We start from the raw sequence: 19,951 nt of genomic DNA, 5'->3' as shown, positions 1-19,951 counted from the left end.
TGTAACCATATTCACATATACCCATTACCCTACCCATTACCATTACATATACCCACTAATGATATGGGATTACATGTATCATTGACTAAGTATATGTAAATGTCAATGTTGTTTAAAATATTAAAATAGTTCATTACCTCACTATGGTATTCCTTTTTATCATGTATTTTGATTGTGTATTTAAACAAATGTATAGAGACCAGTTTGTGACCTAACTGGCTTTGGTCTAGTTCTCATTTAAGGCTCACAATCACCTCACACAATGAAATAGTATGGGTATATTATACATTTTCTGAATTTTTACAGTCCTGTGAGTATTCCAGTTTTTGTGTTTTGTGTCCCTGATATTCCTAGATGCCACAGGGCTAAAAGAAAGTATATAGTTTAGGCGAAAATTGCAGAAAGATTTGTGTTATTGACTGGTTGAAGAGCTCAAGTGACCTCTATATTTGTGAGAAATATCCACAACAGGGCTTGAATGAAAGCTAAGAAGGTCCCCTTTAAAATGATACCAAAGACAATATTATAGAACATTGAAAAATGTCCTGACCATGAGGCTAAACCAGGATATGCACCAGCGTCTAAAATGCAATTTAGTTTAGCGGGTGGTTAACTTCATGAGCTGATAACTGTGATACAGCTGCCACTCAGGAATGGTTATCATACCAAAATATCATCTACAGACATGGATCCTTTCAAAAATTATAAGTAAGTTTTGCCACCTTGAGTGTACCGAAATATCGTCTGGCCCATGGACAAAGTGAGGAGTTTCGCCAGGGAGATGTAGTGCGTGGGGGGATCACGCTATTCCCTCCAGTTCCCCCTCTCCCCTGAACAGGTGCCCCGACTAACCAGAGGAGGTGCTAGTGCAGCAACCAGGACACATACCCACATCCGGCTTCCCACCCGCAGCCATGGCTAATTGTGTCTGTTGGGATGCCCAACCAAGCCGGCGGTAACACGGGGATTCAAACTGCCGATCCCGTGTTGGTAGGCAATGGAATAGAGTGCTAGCTACCTGGACGCACTACCTATATCAATTTTTATGGAATAAAACCATTTTTTTCCTGGGTTTATATATACCTGACACTTAAATTGCTTTGAAAACTATTTTGTTTTTGTAATAACCAGTCAAATCCAGGGGTTGAAACCTCTTCCTTAGAATCACCTTGGACTTGAATTTTAGAAGTGGTTTGAAACTATTTCCCAGAATGCTTTCCATCACAACATATCTTGTACTGTAGGGGAATGCACATTGCATAAAAGCTATTCCAAACTCAACTCAGAGAATGGGTTCATCGGATTATATATTTTTCTACTCGAGCTACATTATCAAATCTTTATTAGATGGTGAACTGGGCGAACCAAGGTAAAAGTCATATCAATCAACCATTAACCATCCTCTTGATTGAGGGAAAAATTAAAGAGGAAGGTGCTATGGTTTTTGTAAGGAGGGAGCATGTACTGCAGCTGCAAAAAAACAAAAACAATAGCATTTCCAGAAGACCACTCAGTGTGCAAAACCTCAGAGACATTTTGAAACAAAGAACAAAGAATTACTTTTCTTGACAAGTCACACTATTTTTAGAGAGCAGTAATGGTAATTTTGGTGTTCTCTTTGTGACACATCTCGATACAGAAACCTTTACTGAATTGATTTGAAGCATTTGTGGTTGAACATGGAAGATATTCTGTCTAAAATGTCTATCCATGCCCATGCACAGTTTGCTTGCAAACACAAAAAGGTTCTCAGTGACATCAAGTTTGACACCTTTTTGAATATGTTGATATGGCCCTGACAGTGCTGTAGTGATCAGCCAAAACATTAAAACCACTGACAGGTAAGTGAATAACATATCTTTTTGCAATGGCACCTGTCAAGGGGTGGGCTATATTAGGCAGCAAGTGAACAGTCAGGCCTTGAAGTCGATGTGTTGGAAGCAGGAAAAATGGGCAAGTGTAAGGAGCTGAGTGCCTTTGAGAAGGGCCACTTCGTGCTGGCTAGATGACTGGGTCAGAACATCTGCAAAATGGCAGGTCTTGTAGGGTGTTTCCAGTATGCAGTGGTCAGTACCTACCAAAAGTGGTCCAAAGAAGGACAACCGGTGAACTGGTGACAGGGTCATGGGCACCCAAGGCTCATTGATGCACATTGGGAGAAAAGACTAGCCCGTCTGGTCCGATCCCACAGAAGAACTACTGTAGCTCAAATTGCTGAAAAAGTTGATGCTGGCTATGATAGACCGGTGTCAGAACACACAGTGCATCTCAGCTTGCTGTGTATGGGGCTGTGTAGCTGCAGACTGGTCAGAGTGCCCATGATGGCCCCTGTCCACCACGGAAAGAGCCTACAATGGGCACGTGAGCATCAGAATTGGACCATGGAGCAATAGAAGAAGGTGGCCTGGTCTGATGAATCATGTTTTCTTTTACATCATGTGGACGGCCGTGTGAGTGTGCATCATTTACCTGGGGAAGAGATGGCACCAGGATGCACTATGGGAAGAAGGCAAGCCGATGGAGGCAGTTTGATGCTCTGGGTAATGTTCTGCTGGGAAACTTTGGGTCCTGGCATTCATGTGGATGTTACTTTGACATGTACCAACTACCCAAACATTGTAGCAGACCAGGTACACCTCTTCACATCAATGGTATTCCCTGATGGCAGGGGCCTCTTTCAGCAGGATAATGCACCCTGCCACATTGCAAAAATTGTTCAGGAATGATTTGAGGAACATGGCAAAGAGTTCAAGGTGTTGCCCTGACCTCTAAATTCCCCAGATCTCCATCTGATTGAGCATCTGTGGGATGTGCTTGAAAAACAAGGCCGATCCTTGGAGGCCCCACCTCACAATTTACAGGACTTAAAGGATCTGCTGCTAACGTCTTGGTGGCAGATACCAGAGGACACCTTCAGAAGTCTGCGGAGTCCATGCCTCAATGGGTCAGAGCTGTTTTGGTGGCACGAGGGGACCTATACAATATTAGGCAGGCGGTTTTAATATTTTGTCTGATTGGTGTATATGGCAATAAAGATCACTTTAACACATCTGTTTGGTGTGGTATAAATTGTTTACTTTAGTTGGACTTCATTGCTTTACTCTGTGTTGATGCCTTGGAAATCCATGTCTGTTAGAAGCCATGTCTGCTCTTTGCATCATCTTTGATCTGAGCCCCAGCCCGAGACAAGGCTCTGGACATCTGGCCCGACTGTGTGTGTCTCCGTCTGTCTCTTTGTATCTGTGTTTTTTCTGCGCCTTAACTCCTTAGTGAAATTAGTTTGTGGCTGAATCCCTGTTTTGGATTACATAATACAGTGCACGTATGGCATGTCACAGTTTGTAATCTTCCTTTAAATGAGAAAATTACTGTGGCAAATTTACTTTGGTGGGTTATCCTTTGTACTTGTCAATCACAGTCACACAGAGAAGTGCTCAACACATCTGCTCACTGAGGATGCAAGACAACCATAGAGAGAGACAAAAAAAAGTGACTTGTTATCCGGAGTTGTGTGAACGAGAACCATGCCACATCTTGATCTTCCTGTTTATGTTCATCACATATACCGGTGATTTAAAAAAAAATAGGAGAAAATATATTACTGATGAGTTTCTATAATTAAATTACCTGGGTTTTGTGCAATTTCTAGTTTCAACATTGCATCTCTTTCAATATTTTGACCAAATTGTAGTGATAAACGTTTTTGTTGTTTTTTGTTGTTTTTTTTTTTTTACACAGTGCATATCAATCCCGTGCTGGTCTTGTCAATCCACATAATGATTTGACAGAATTTTACATCAGATGCCCTTCCTGACATAACCACTAACCCTATGGACGGGGGCACAGGTGAAGCACTGGATGCTATCCCAGTATTCATGGACTTACGCCCATGCCTGTCACCCAGGTAACAGACATGAACATGCTGCGTTGGTCCTTGGGAGTGACTAGAAAAGACCGGAGGAGAAATGAAGAAGTGAGAGCTACGTTCAAGATCAGAGGAATAGATGAGAAGTTGAGCGAGACAAGATTGAGATGGCTAAGACATGTACAGAGAGGAGGCATAGACTATATAGGAAAGAAGGTTTTGGACCTGGAAATAACCTGCAAAAAGAGGAAGACCGAGGAGGAGGACATTAGGAGGGTTGGACTGCGAGAGAGGGATGCATCAGACAGAGAGCTATGGAGGGCAAAAATTCGCTGTGGCGACCCCTGAGAAACGGGAACAAGCCGAAAGAAGAAGATATCAATCCCCTCAGTCAATGATCTGTGAAAAATAAAACTGTACCATGGTCTTTCAAGTGGCCTGCCCCCTATTCACTCCCCCAGTCATTTTGTGAAAACACACTCTCTAGGACAACTGGAATCTCTTCACAGTTTAAAAAGATTAACAGGAGACTTGCTGCCACTTGCATAGATAGTGTTGCAGCTCTGCTGGCATCACAACAGCTACTGCAGACGGTTTGAAGGTCAGCTTAATTAGATTCAATTGGAGCCCTCACACTAGACTGCAAAGCTGCTTTCTGTTTTCAGCGAAGGGTTGGATTAAAGGCGTTTTTATCTGGTGAGATGTAATTAACTACAATTATGATGATGACATTCATGAAAACAATGCAGGGGAGGCATTAAGCTAAGTGGAACGAGAGAGATTTGCTCTGATTTGTCATTTGTGAGCTGTGTACGGTAGCTTTCAGCTGTAGTCGCAGCATGCTGTATAGTGTATTGTGTATGATTGTCCCTATCTAAAACCTAAAATGTCCAAATATCGATCACAGATCACTGTGTTCCTTCTACGCTAATGGTAGATTTTGGGCTGCACTGCTTGTATATGGTTTAATGTCCAGCTATGAAATTAAGATTATGTACATTTGTGAGATTATAAAGACCATCAAATGGTGTGCAAGCACCATACAAAGACACTCACAGCAGTTTCTTTGGTGCCTTGCTTTTTTTGCATGCTTTGGCTGCACATTAAGCCACCTGTTAGTGACACTTTAGGGCACTTGTCTAGACTATGGAGGAGACAGAGCCAATACCCACTGTCCTTGCTTACGTAATCACACAAGTAATACATTTCTTCTAATTTACTTCTTTAATTGCTCCCTAGATTCCTCTTCAACACACTTACCGCTTCCAGCTCTACCTCTCTCTCTCTCGTCAGCCTCGTTAGCGGCAGCAGTCTCAGAATGGCTGGGCAGCTTCCATCTCTGGGCTGAGTTATGCACTAGCAGCAGTTGGTGGCTAAATAATGGGCTGCTCAGCTCTTGAGCCAGGAGTTCTGTTCTACCTCTAATAATGAGCTTATGTGGATTTGGCTCCCCAGAGTCAACCTAGAGAGGACCGAGCATCTATTGAGGACAGACACATACAGATAGATGCAGACACACTTAGAGCCAAGATGGAAGACAGGCTGTGAGCCAGATCTATTGTACTGAAGAGGGTCTATGAGCAAGAGACGCCACCGGGCTGACATGAGGAGGAGCCAAAAATGGCAGGGGAACCCCCACTTCTATTCTAACAGGACTGTGATAGACAGATACTCCCCATCCAAAACATCTTGTCAATGATCCAACAGTTTCTCTTGCAGTCAATAGCCGTCGGTATTGTATACTGAATAAATAAATAACACTCTCGCGTCACTTTAGTCACGACTCCAGTGCCAGACAGAGAGAGAGAGAGAGAGAGAAAAAAAATTTTAGAGGAGAGAAAAAAAAAAGTGAAATCTATCTGCATGGAAATGATCTGAGTCGTTTCATCCCGTACTCGTGCCTGCCTGTCTACAATAGCCAAATGGACTTTTAATGATCCTATTACACCACATGGGCTTCTCCTTGAAAAACACAACTATGACGAGAGCTTGTCTGAATGGCTCACACCCAGAAGCCTTCCCTTGTATCTTAGTCTGAATATATGTTTTTTTTGTTATTTTTACAGCATAAAACCACTATGTAAATATACTGTGAGAAGCCAAAACAATACACTAGCCCCTTTTCATGTAAAGCTAATTAGGCTAAGGGGGATCTACAAAGATGAAAAACTCGGTTCTCTTTGTGGTTTATCGTGGTGTTGTAAGAACAGGAATCACAAACATAATACATGCATATACATGGGTGTAGATACACGTGTGTGCACACTTAAAACACGTGAAAACACACAGGCACAACACAAAAAAAACCTCATACACAGAGATGCGCTGCTGCAGCGTGTGCCTATTGGCCGATTACTTTGCCCTATCTTATCTCTACAGCAATCAGGGATTGTGTACTGCAGTCACGTTGCTGGGAGCTCTGTGACGCATTTCTCCTAGTTTTAAAGGGTGGCACGGGGAAATCCCGCAGTACGCCCTCCCTTTACCTTCTCCTTCAGCCTCCCCTCCCCCATAAAGGTATTCCTTGTTAGGGTAAGACCATGTAGTGGCGGTACGTGTGTGTGTGTGTGTGTGTGTATGTGTGTGTGTGTGTGTGTGTGTGTGTGTGTGTGTGTGTGTGTGTGTGTGTGTGTGTACACGTGGTATGCAGGGGGATATATATGGCAAGAATGAGAGGGATGTAGCTATGAGGTGTACAGCTGTTCACAATTGTATATAGAGGTTTCTTTTTGGGTGTCAATTCCTGGTAAATATGGGTATTATTAATTTGTGCTTTATGTAATAGACACCATTCGTATTTAAGTCTGCCTTTGTGTATATGTGTACCGTTGCATACAACGTGCACTTATGTATTACATCATATGCACAATGTGATGGTTCTCTGGAATACATTTTTAATGTATAGCTTCTGATTCCCTGCTTAATCTGCACCTTGCAGCTTTTGTTTTTCTTTAAGTTGGTGTTTTGCTTTTTCCTTGTCTAACTTCATAACTTCATAGATTCTACGTCTTCTGGCATATGTTTTGTTTTTTGTTTTTTTGTTTACCAGCAAGCCTATTTCACAAAATATTATTTAACCGAATAATAAGATAAAATCTCAACAAATTATAATTTCTTTGTAATTATAACATTCAACCCATAAACGATGATATAGATTTGTTTCAACTTTTTGAAAGCAGGTGAAAATATCATAAAAAAAAAATCAATGAAAGTTCATCATTCTAGCATCAGGACTTATTTTTAAATTAATTTCACTCTGTTTGAATTTGGCTGAAGCACAAACTTTGTACAAATCATACTGAAAACGAAGCTCATGTTGTCAGCTACACTACCTTTCTGCCCAGCAATTTATTGTAAAAATGTTTTTGACGATCTGTTCTGACAGAAGCAAACAGACCTAATTTCAGCCATGTGCAGCCTTTTCCAATCAGCTGTGCTCACGCATATGTACACGTGTCTATACTTTAGTATAAATACACACACACACACACACACACACACACACACACACACACTATTGGTGCCTGCCCGAGCCTCCACAACCTATGCAAATTGTGATTTACACTTGCCTGTCTACACACCTAATGCCTTACCTCCTGGGGACAGTGGGGGATCGGAGTGTTTGGTGATTTCTGATTTAAAGCTGACGGGGGAATCCCTGCTCATGTTATAGCGACACTACACTGGCACTTTGCGATCCAATATCTGAATGCAGAATAGAAACATTTAAAGGCTGACACAAGCACATGCATTAGTGTGACATACTGCAGGAGGTTCCCCTACACACACGTGCAATCACAATGCCTACGGCCATAGCCAGACCCACACACGTATGCACACAAACAAACACACAGATTTATAAGGAGCAAACGCATACAAACACGCTCCACCTCCTAGAAACCTCTTGAACTACAGCACACATTCATAATAAAGCACTGGAAATGAATGACTGTAAAATGAATATCCCATGAGTGCTGTAGCTATGTCAGGGAGACAATATTAATTATGATTTACAGTGAAACAGTGATCTGTTGGCTTCAGGGGAGCAATTACAGCCCATAATGTTTTCCTGATCTGATCAGCCAGAGTAGAAATACTAGGATAACGGATGCGATCGCCTCTGTACAGATATTGGCTAGATCTTTCATGGGACAAGCCAAATCAATGCTGCACAGTCCCACATTAATCCAGCAGCCATATTTGAGCTAAAATGACATCAATTATGCCGATAAAATCCGGGATGAGTTCTGTTCTAGTTTCTTTGCAGCCACATCAATGTCTGTAATACTCTGCAAAACTAATGCCAAGTACAGCTGGGCTGCAGAGACAAATGCTGCTTATTGCTGTTTTTCAAAGTCCGGGTCTTTTCACTGGAATTGGATTAGAAAAATGCATTTGCACATTGTTCATTTGTTTTGGACTAAATTGGAGAGCTGTCAGCTGGCAGAAAAAAAACTTACAGATACCACAAACAAACGCACACACCCACACATGCAAAACCAAACACAAGCACCACATGCACGCATGTGCGTGTAAACACACTATTGCATGCACACCTACCCCATATACACCTATGCACATATACACAAGCTCACACAAAGACGGTAGCTAATGACACAGATCAATGGAGGGAGACCTTACAGCAGTGGTTATTGACTAAAGGCTTTGTGCTTTCTAAATGGTTGAAAAGACATGGATTGGAGCCAACTACATATTTAACAGGAGCTTACTGTAATACAAACTCATACTGTAGATGCACAAAGAATCCTTTTTGCTAGATTGTGCACACGTGTGTGTACACACATGCCTAAATGAACAAGTATACATGAGAAAAAGTGAATGGCAAAAATATGAATAAATAATACTCTTACAGCACCTTAATAAATCCATGAAAGCCTTGTTAAATGTTTAACAACTCATGGACCTGGAAATAAACCCACTCATTCACATCTTTATGATTAGCAATTCCATCTCTATGGAGGAGGAGGTTGCAAAGATAAAAAAAAAAGATAGTAGGGCTGTTTAGTTAAAACGTGTCCAGTGAGGTCTGAGAAGCTTGAAAATTAAAATAAAGAAATTACAAAAAAAAAAAACTTGTAGCGATTTCAAGTACAACATAAAAATGAACAACTTCGTGTTCAGCCCCTTGCAAGCACCCAAGATATTGATTGTACCATTTTCCTTCTACTGGACTATGAGCTGCTAGGAACCCTTTGGTGAAATATGCCCTTATAGCACCTCATACATACTGAATGCATATAGAATAAGGCCATGTCTCCACCGCAGACCTCCATCCATCCAATATCCAAGCTGCTTATCCGAATTCAGGTCGCGGGATGCTGGAGCCTATCCCAGCAGTCATTGGGTGGCAAGCAGGGAGACACCCTGGACAGGCCACCAGGCCATCACAGGGCCGACACATTCCCATCTAGGGACAATCTAGTATGGCCAGTTCACCTGACCTACATGTCTTTGGACTGTGGGAGGAAACCGGAGCACCCAGAGGAACCCCATGCAGACACGGGGAGAACATGCAAACTCCACACAGAGGACGACCCGGGACGAGCCCCAAGGTTGGACAACCCTGGGGTTCGAACCCAGGGCCTTTTTGCTGTGAGGTGACTGCGCTAACCACTGTGCCGCCCCACCGCAGACCTTTCAAAGAAACATCACCAGAGCTGGAGGTGAGCTACACGCTGAGTGACAGAGTACGTAGATCTAGCTACTGCTTCCTCTTTGGCCCCTCCTTCATTCTGATTGGTTGGTGGAACTACAAGTGACTGATGAAGTGTGTGTAGCAGCAAACGTTTGAATTGTTTCAGCTTTGGAAAGCGGTGAAGCGTTCATTTCCCCCCCACATAGACAATGTCATGTGACTGACCGTTTGAGCATTTCTAACAATTGAATAATCATGAAACTCTCCCAGGCTGAATCGTCTGTATAAACAATTAGCAACTGTTCCAAGGGGCATTATGTTTAAGAAGGATTTTAAGCTCCGCCAATCACAGAGTTTAAAATTCTGTTGCCTGCAGTGGTGAAGCTCTGTAGCTACCGAAACACTCCAGGTAAAATAATTCAGCAATCAATTCAACAAGAACTATTGTTATTGCTATTTATCACCGTTTAATCACAGAAACCATTTATGCAATCTATGCTGCATTGGATCTTACCATTGTGTGTTGTCTTGCATGCCAGTGCTGAAGACCAATTTTCATTTTTAAGTAAATTAAACAAACAATAAAGAAATCTGAATCTGAACTATGGTGTCTTGTTTTGTTCCTGACTGTTGCAACTGGTCTGAAATGCATTGATGTGCATCGTACCACTTTACTTCGACTTATTCTGCAAAGGAGCAGTGGATTATCCACAATGGCGGCCATTGAGGCTAGTGATATCTCAGAAACAAAACTGAAACCTCTATAACTGATGGCCATGTAATAAACCTATAATATCGCTTTACCATCCGGAAGACTCTCATGTTTTTGTGTTGAGTGTTATTGCGGTAATCGTTGAAAGTAAAATTTCCATTGGATGGACTGAATGGGGTAAAACGCATCCGGGAGCCAGTGGCTCCGCCCACTTCTCCACTTTATTGGGTCGAGAGAAGTCAAAGCTTGACCTTTCCTTTGAGAAGGAAATAAAATTATTTTATTTCACACATGGCCTAAGTCATCTGAGGGCAATTTCACTGAGTCCTTACTTGCTTATGATTAACGCTGACACAAAAAATTGTGTTTGAAAAGGCAAACCCTCACACCATTCTCTCTCTCTCACTCACACACACCTTTTCATTGTTAAACACACACACACACACACACACACACACACCACACACACACAGCATACTAGACTGGAGACCCAATGACTCACTCTAATCCCAGTGACCCACCAGGAAATTAATGACTTCACTTCAAAGGCACCTTAAGGAATATATGGGGAACACTAAGCTCAGGGTCTAAAATATATCGTCGGACCTGAAAATGAATTATGAAAATTGAATTTTCATAATTACTTTTCATTTTCAAAATGTTTTTGCAGCATGTCTCCAGAAACAGGAGAGGTTATCTGGTAGTGTGTATATATACTGCTCTGACTTGTCCGTCTACATCTTGTGAATAGCACATAAAGAGACAGCTAAAATGCGTGGTCTATTGCCTTTCTTATCGCCTCTCTTATGGGTTACTTTGTACTGTAAGCTGCTCTATTCAACAGCCAGGAACAGAAGAAGCTTTAAGAAGTTTTGATGCTTGAAGCAGAGGGAAAAACTACAAAATTAGAGAACGGCAAGAAGGGAAAAGAAAAGATAGAACGAAATACATGTTTAATTGATTTTCCTTCTCCCACACACCGTGACACTGATGGATGAACACATTTCCACTGGTATTCTGCCTCTCCCACACATACGCACTCTTTCTCTCCTCATTTTCCTATATCCATCTCTCTCTCTCTCCTTCTCTGTGTTTGTGTCTCTCTCATATGTGGCGACTACAGTTATCTACAAATAGATGCACAGCGGGAGGCAAGCCACAGGCCACCACACCAGGATAGCTGTAAAAATCAATGCATTCAACTTGAAATCTTATTCTAGATTGCATCAAATTAGACTGACACTAATAGAGGAATGCATCGTTTAAAATTCATTCGGTGTAATGTGTCCTTAAAATTTTAAATTGCTCGCCACCGTGCATTATATTACACACACGCAGACATGCATGCGTGCACACACACATATACACACACACACACACCAATCACACACACACACACACACACACACACACACACACACACACACACACACAGACGAGGAGAATGGGAGACAGCCAGATAAGAGCACTCTTTCTTCCCTGCTAGAATGCGTCATCTTTAGCAACTGTGCCATTGATTGGGAATCTCCCTACGATACCGGCCTACTATTGGTTGCTTGCTCTGTGAGGCTTCAAGGCTGCTCTGTACCATAGCAGCACAACCCACTAGACGGGCACTGTTACACAGCCAGTTTATGCATTCAGTGCAATTCACTCTCTAATTTAGTTGAAATGGAAAGTGCTATCACTCGCCCTCGACAGACATCATCTAACTGAAGATGCTAGAAGCATCTCACACACAAGACAAGAGCCCGTGTTTTCAAGAGGGAAGACAAGAGTCCTAGCAGCCAATGCTCTTACACATCGCTGCTCATAACACTGTAAACGGCTCAATCAAAGGTCAGCACACTTAAATACAACCGTGGAAAACTAAGTGAGGATGCTGGTTAACATCTGAGTCTCCTTGCATCCTTTCATATGTAATGTATGAGAGGGAGTGTCATAGTCTACCTGCAAGGTGTATGGTGAGTGGAGAAACGTTTAAAGGTATTCTATATATAGTTGCATAACCTTCAATCCATCTTTTTCTTACTACGGCCAAAAGCCAGACAGAAAATTTTATTTTTTTATTTTTTATTTTTCCACTGTGTGATTCACAATCACTCAGTTGAGATGCAGCTGGCAAATCTGGCACCCTGTCTCTATCTGATCTGGGACAAACAGTATGGAAGAAGCCCCCTTGATAACATCACATTCACAAGCTCAATTTGGAAGTATTTAGATTAGATTCCTGGTGAATGGTCCAGTAGCTTCACCATGGTAAGAACCTGATGTCACCTGGAAACCATTTGTGAGCTGGTTCATCATTCTTTTAAGATCTGAATTTGCCATCAGTGTGAAAACTCATGAAGGGTTATGGCACAAGGGACTGCCAACATTATACCTCATTGTCAGTATTCCACCCATCCATCCATTTTCTTTACCCACTCACTAATTTTTTAGGTCACAGCAGAACTGGAGCCTATCCCACAACAATTTTCACATCTCTGTGGACATGCTTTTGTAATACACTTTGGTCTTCGAGTCATGATTATACAAAGGACAGATAATTTAGAACGTTCACTCTGCATTTCTTCCTAATTTAATTCCAATTGATTTATTCTTGACTTGTTGCCAGCTTGGAATACAAGAGTAATAGAGCTGGCCATGTATGATAATACAATTAGTGCCATGTAGTCTGGATAATCATAGGCAAGTATTAGAATTTGATTAACTGGAATTTGAGTGAACACTACATTTCGTTGGAGGTGACAACTTTACTCTGTACTGTATTTATGCAGTTAAATCTCTCCCATTTGGTATCCCACGATGAAGCAAAAATCTAGATTGTTTTAAAATATCACTACCTTGTTCTCGGTCTACCCTTTATACTCTATGCAGGATGAAGAGCTCCACGCTAGTAAACAGGAAATGCCCATTTGTGCAAGACATGCAGGTATAGCCTCAGTCAGTAGCATCCATCTTTATTGAATTAAACTTGCAATCTTCTGCATATGCTTGATTACTGACTGCCAAGCTCATATCCTAAATATCACCCACTAGGAAATTTCAAGGATTGGGAAAAGGTAAATACATCATGTCTTTGCACGTGTGAGAAGGGAGAGGACATCATTTTATTTCAGTTATTTTGGTGTATTACCCTTTTGTGTACTCAGCTAGCAATCCCCATGGATATATTTCCAAACCATTCCTAGCACTCATTAGGTTATAATTACAGACCATATTATACTCTCAGCATGCTGGCGTGGTCATTCAGTAAACATTTAATTTCCTGTTTATGGAAATACTCAAGACCACTTCACTTTTACACACACCATACAAATTCATGAGTGGATGATAATACAATATCAATATGTAACTGTTTTCACTTGCTGTACAAACCCACACACAGGGAGGTCAGCATCAAAAAAAGAACAGTGGCTCTGAAGCTGGCAAGGACTTTTACACCTTTTTTTTCCCACCATGGGGCCGTCCCGCACTGTACTGTGAAAGACACAGGTGCAAATCCTTTTCCATTACATCAGCCCTATTGGGCACAAATTCCAACCATGAAAGATTTCAGCCCTTCTCAGCTGCAAAGTGTCACCTGGTGCTGGCCCTTTTAGAATGGGGCCATGGGGGTGGGACTTAACATTATGTTATTCATGACTGGTCCCTTAACTGTCACTCGGCACTGATGTCGACACAAACAGCAGGCTTTTCAACAAGCTAAGTATATATAGCCAACAATTAACTTTTCAACAAGTTAGTTATGTTTTGGTAATCTAACACGGCGGTGTATTGGATGGAATTCGTGATTTTTTTTGTGTACTTTTCTGTACCTTGTTATCGCGAGCAAAATTAACGAGAAAACTGTTATGAACCCTTCTAAGCAGAGCTACTGACAGAAAGAGGATGACTGTTTTTTGGACTCAGTGAGAGCATATTAATTGTTGCACAAAATGAGAAGAGGGGTAACTTTTCATCCAAAGTTAGCTTTACTTATGCTAACTAGAGGAGTGCACTCAGTAGAGTGCAGATCTTCATCATGCGTATCTCTCCTTCTTCAGTACTTGGACTTGGTGACAAATCAGCTGAGGCGTTAGCACTCAATTGTAGTATAAAACGGGTTTTTCAAAGGTTCTGAATCACCGCAATCATAAGAGGTCCTTGATCATACAGTCATAACTGTGTACAAAAATTATGAGGCTGACAGGCCCAGTAGTATGCGAGATTAGCAGCGGACAGATACACTTATAAACAGACAGGAAAAAACAAAAAAACAAAACAAAAAAAAAACAGTTTTTCCTGCCATTATAAGACTTTTGCACAGCACCCAAGTCAATTGAACGGGAAATATGGAAAAAAAAATTAATATGCATCGCTCAAGTTAAAAAAAATCTACCTTATAAAAATGTTTTCTCTGTCAGTCTGTGGATGTGCAGCCTCCTAGGTGGACCCTGGCACAAAATCAACCAAGTCTAATATGAACTTGCAATTTCCAAAAAGAAAAGGTTTGCTATGCGACCATTTTGGTCTAACCCTAACCCTGTCTTTACTTTTATAATATAATAAAGCTGGGTAAACCGTTTACACTCACGCATGCGCGACTCACATCTACGGTTGACTCAGACCAGGCAGTGACAAGAATATGCAACACTTCCTGTTTTGACTGCAACCTAGAGGAAGTTGTTCCTCTATAACGTTTGAATTTTTTTATTATCAAAATTATTTTAGGACATTCGGGTGGCGTGGTGGTCTATTCTGTTACCTACAAACATGGAGATTGCCGGTTCAAATCCCCGTGTTACCTCCGGCTTGGTCAAGCGACCCTATTGGGCGTGTCTGCGGGTGGGAAGCCGGATGTGGGAGTGTGTTCTGGTCGCTGCGCTGGTGCCTCCTCCGGTCGGTCGGGGCACCTGTTTGGTGGGGAGAGGGAACTGGGGAGAATAGTGTGATCCTCCCACACACTACATCCCCCTGGCGAAACTCCTCACTGTCAGGTGAAAAGAAGCGGCTGGCGACTCCACATGTATCGAAGGAGGCATGTGGTAGTCTGCAGCCCTCCCCAGATCGGCAGAGGGGGTGGCGCAGCGACCGGGATGGCTCAGAAAATAGGGTAATTGGCCGAGTACAGATGGGGAGAAAAAGGGGAGAAACATTTTTTTTTTAAATTATCTGAATAACTTTTGATCATGTTGCAGTGGTACGGTGGCACAGTGGTTAGCACTGTCACCTCACAGCAAGAAGGTCCTGGGTTCAAACTCCGGGGTTGTCCAACCTTGAGGGTCATCCCAGGTCGTCCTCTGTGTGGCGTTTACATGTTCTCCCCTTGTCTACGTGGGTTTTCTCCGGGCGCTCCAGTTTTTTCCCACGGTCCAAAGACGTGGGTCAGGTGAATCGGCCATACTAAATTGTCCCTAGGTGTGAATTTGTCAGCCCAGTGATGGACTTGCGGCCTGTCTAGGTTGTCTCCCTGCCTGCCGCCCAATGACTGTTGGGATAGGCTCCAGCATCCCGCAACCCTAATTTGGACAAGTGGCTTGGATAATGGATGGATGGATGATCATGTCACTGCCTGATCTAAGTCAACCGTTGATGTGAGTCACGCATGTGCAAGCATAAACAGTTGTTGATATTAACATCCCAGTCCCACTAGTTTCCTAGGAAATGGAAATGCATTAGGGCCCAACTGGGATTTACTGTGCTCCGCCCACAACAGCCCTTCATGGCACAGATCTGGGTAGTGGAGATGATGTATTATTGTCTTGCTCATGGACATATCCACAGGGTGAATACTTGCTGACGATGAAACTAAAACTTCCAGTGAAAGGTCAGTTTCTCTACTTGATATGCCACTAAGCTTTTGCTTGTTTGGGGTGAATCCAATTACAACATCGTGGAGTTGTGTACATGGCTAGTATTTCCCCGTGGTTGTTTCCATCAATCAGCCTGTCAGCCGAGACCTTTGCCACATAGAGCCGGATCTTTATTAATTTGACTACGAGGATTGTCTGTTCACAGTGAGGCGTATGATGTCACTGTGCATGTGTGTGTGTGTGTGTGTGTGTGTGTGTGTGTGTGTGTGTGTGTGTGTGTCTGCAGGAAACTCACATCCATCCAGCCCCTCAGTTTCCCTAGTGACGCCTGCCACACGATGCAACCGTGACATTTGGGAGGCGGATCAACAGGAACATGTCTTGGTCAGCAGCTGAATTATTCATAACTTTGCACATTTAATCACAGATGAAGAGCCAGCTGCCACAGACAGATAAGTCAATGCTCCCCCTGCTTATGATATCCTTCAGCTTTTTCTTGACACTGAAACTCATGCTGTTGTTGTTCCATTAGACTTATAATGACATTGTTCCTCCCAAATGAAAGAGAGGTGCCATTGCACAACAATCAGCATGACAACTAAATGCAAAGAAGCAAAATCAAATAGAAAAGGTAAATGCACAAGACCTACTTCTTATTTTATCAGAAGAGATGGTAAGAACATCAATCTTTTTCTTTACAGTCTCTCTCTCTCTCTCTTTTTCATCGGGTCTTCTTTCAGGTAGAGGGAAAGAAATGTTTTATGGTTTTATCTAGCCCACATACTGCATCGGCTTCTTCCCATTGCTCATGTCGCCATAGTAACTCAGACGGCTGCTTGGAGAACCAGCATTTTGTCTGCATAGAGCCGGATCAGAAGGTCATCCATAGGCAGGGAAGAAGAGGGTGGGTGATTCAGGCTAGGACCATGTGTCGTTAACACGTTTTCTTTCAGCTTTTTCCCTGCTTTTCAGGGGTCGCCACAGCAGATTTTGCAGCTTCCATCAGGACCCTGTGAGGGCACAGCGCCAATGCTGGCCATTGTTAATGCAGGCCTCGACCGATCCAGCATGGTCTTGTCAATCCGCATACTGATTTGGCAAAATTTTATGTCTGATGGCCTTCCTGACACAACCACTAACCCTATGGACGGGGGCACAGGTAAAGCGCTGAATGCCATCCCAGTATTCATGGACTTGCGCCCATGCCTGTCGCCATTGTCGTTAACACATCTACACATACACAAATCTAGACACATATACATACACACACACACAGTGGAAGTAATGAGAGACTTACTGATGTGTACAAGTAGCCCTCACTGTTCATGGCCAGATAGAGTTTGGTCTGCACCCCCTGGATGGCCACCACTCGTAGCCCCACTGGAATAAGGTTGAACATGGCTGATGAAAGAGAAAAAAAAAATCCAGGTGACAGAGCGAAAGGTTTCAGTTCAGAATATAACTTTTTTTTCAGTATTTTGTTGGACATGAAACAATAATGGCAACAACATCAGCAAATATCTGGACCTAGAGCATTATACTTTATTAACCCTAAAGGGATGTTTAAAATTGTTAAAACAGTCCAGCATGGGAAAGGAATAAATGATATGCTTTGAAGCTGAGGTGAGTAAAGCCTGGGAAGGCGATCCATCAAAGCGATGCCAGGCTCAGTAAAGGAGAACAGAGAAAATGTGTCCTTGCCACTGGGGGCCACCTGCTGTTACTCTAACACAGCCTCCTGAATGGAGCGTTGGTTCTTAGCCATCCTTACAAAGAGCGTACTCTATGCAGAGCATTTCTGCACGTCAAACTCTCTCACCTTTGTTTCATTGTCACCACACAAACCAGAGAGCTGAACTTCTCTCCTTGCCATAACAACTCTCTGTCGAGAGAGGGCGGAGGGTAAAAGCGGAGAGGGAGACAGATGAAAATGGATGGATGGGGGCGTGCAGGTAGTGTACCGATCTATTCTATTGCCTACCAACATGGGGATTGCCAGTTCAATTCCTCGTGTTACCTCCGGCTTGGTCAGGCATCCCTACAGACACAATTGGCCGTGTCTACGGGTGGGAAGCCGGATGTGGGTATGTGTCCTGGTCACTGCACTAGCGCCTTCTCTGGTCGGTCGGGGGCACCTGTTTGGGGGTGGGGGGAATAGTGTGATCCTCCCACGTGGTACATCTCCCTGGCGAAACTCCTCACTGTCAGGTGAAACGAAGCGCCTGGTGACTCCACATGTATCGGAGGAGGCATGTGATAGTCTGCAGCCCTCCTCGGATCGGCAGAGGGGGTGGAGCAGCAACCGAGATGGCTCAGAAGAGTGGAGTAATTGGCCAAGTACAATTGGGGAGAAAAACAGGGAAAAAAATCCCCCCCCCCCCAAAAAAATGGAAAAATGGATGGATGGAGAAAGAAAGCGAGAGAGAAGTGCAAGGAGAGAAGACTCAGATTCAGTAGCTTAGTATCAATTGAGTTGAGGCGCATGTCTGCATGTACATACTGTATGTGAAGTGCAGTGTATACATATAAATGAGATACACATAGTGAAGAAAGAGGGAGACGGAGGGAAAGGGAAAGCGATGAGGGGTGTAAGTGAGAGAAACACAGTCTTCAGAGGAAGTGGTAAGCATATTGTGAGTTGCTACTGGCACAACATGCAATTATAGTCATGTTTAAGTGATTACATACATTTTTAGTGTTCCCTATCCGGGATAGTGTTCCCTAACTGTGTGTCTTTGGTCGGTAAGGACAGTTCTATTGTTAAAACCAAAACCCCAACAGAGAGATGGCATCGAGTAGACTCATGGGCTCAGTTTCTCCCTCCCGCAGCTCTTTCCAAAGGCAAATGAGCAAAATCAAACACAAAAAGGGGTAAAATACAGATTTCTTTTTTTAAGTTGCAAAGCAAGTTACAGCTGACAGCTCTATGAATTTGATCATTCATGCATTGTGTGTTTTCCTATTTATGAAATACACATGTTATACATTAGATTTTTAATGGTTGAAAATGAAGGTTTCCTTCTGTTAAATATTTGACACTAGCGTGTAGGGCATGAAACGCTGCTAACAATAACTTTGTCAACATTTTTTCATACTTTTAAGAAAGGTAGGTAGCATTCTTCAGTGTAGGAATATCTACAATTTACAAATTATTTGCTTCACTGAATAAAGCAAATAATTAAACAAAAAATGTTTTAAGTGTATTCAAACCATTTTGTTTTTGCTTAAGCCCAATTGATGTCCGGCTAACATAATTTGTTTCTGTTTGTATTAGTGTAAAATACAGAACTAGGTTATGTATAAAACCTGGGGGGCATCATCCCTGACAAAGATTCCCCCCCCTAAACTAACTCATATTCAATTTTGATGTGAATTCAAAACCAATATGAATAGGTCAGAGAATCAACTGCACACGCTTCTATTTTGATTGTTGCATCAACTGCATGCAGCCTGCGGCTTGGTCATTCTTGACAGCTGGATTAGAAAAGCTGTATGGAACAATAGCCACACAACATTTGTAAAAAATATTTTGGCATTGTAGATCTGACTGCAGTGGGATACTGTGGCAGAATATGCATGCAAGAAACACATTGTTATGTCCCTCATGCCATCAGGGTCACTCTGGACTATGATGAGCACGTTTGTGTTCTGAGGGATTTAATCAAATCTACACGATTACGTCCACCCAGAAACATTTATGCCCGCAAGTGCATTAGCTCACACTGGTCTACATTTCACTGCAGCTTCAAAACCAGAGTTCTCACTGCAACTGTATTCCACTGGTTTTAACCTGTAGGCTCAAAGGCAATTTGATCTGGAGTAGATGGATAAATATTTGAGACATTTACTGTATTTCCTTAACAATGCACTTGCAATTGCAAAGCAATTGCTATGACACTGAAACAATCTTGTCATATATG

At 42.5% G+C, this 19,951-nt stretch overlaps 1 protein-coding gene across 2 annotated transcripts in view; it reads right to left on the bottom strand.

Moving 5' to 3' along the window:
* The window catches only part of fgf13a (fibroblast growth factor 13a), a 45,483-nt gene that overhangs the window by 14,172 nt on the left and 11,360 nt on the right, over window positions 1-19,951 (bottom strand). For both annotated transcript variants that reach the window (XM_056281138.1, XM_056281137.1), the window contains exon 3: window positions 17,329-17,432. In XM_056281138.1, the coding sequence (XP_056137113.1) occupies window positions 17,329-17,432 (104 nt within the window). The remainder of the gene's footprint in view (window positions 1-17,328; window positions 17,433-19,951) is intronic.

Source organism: Lampris incognitus, chromosome 1 (genome assembly GCF_029633865.1).
Source record: "Lampris incognitus isolate fLamInc1 chromosome 1, fLamInc1.hap2, whole genome shotgun sequence".
Lineage (NCBI taxonomy): Eukaryota > Metazoa > Chordata > Actinopteri > Lampriformes > Lampridae > Lampris > Lampris incognitus.
Note: the sequence above shows the minus strand (reverse complement) of the source record. Positions and strands in the feature narration are given on the sequence as shown.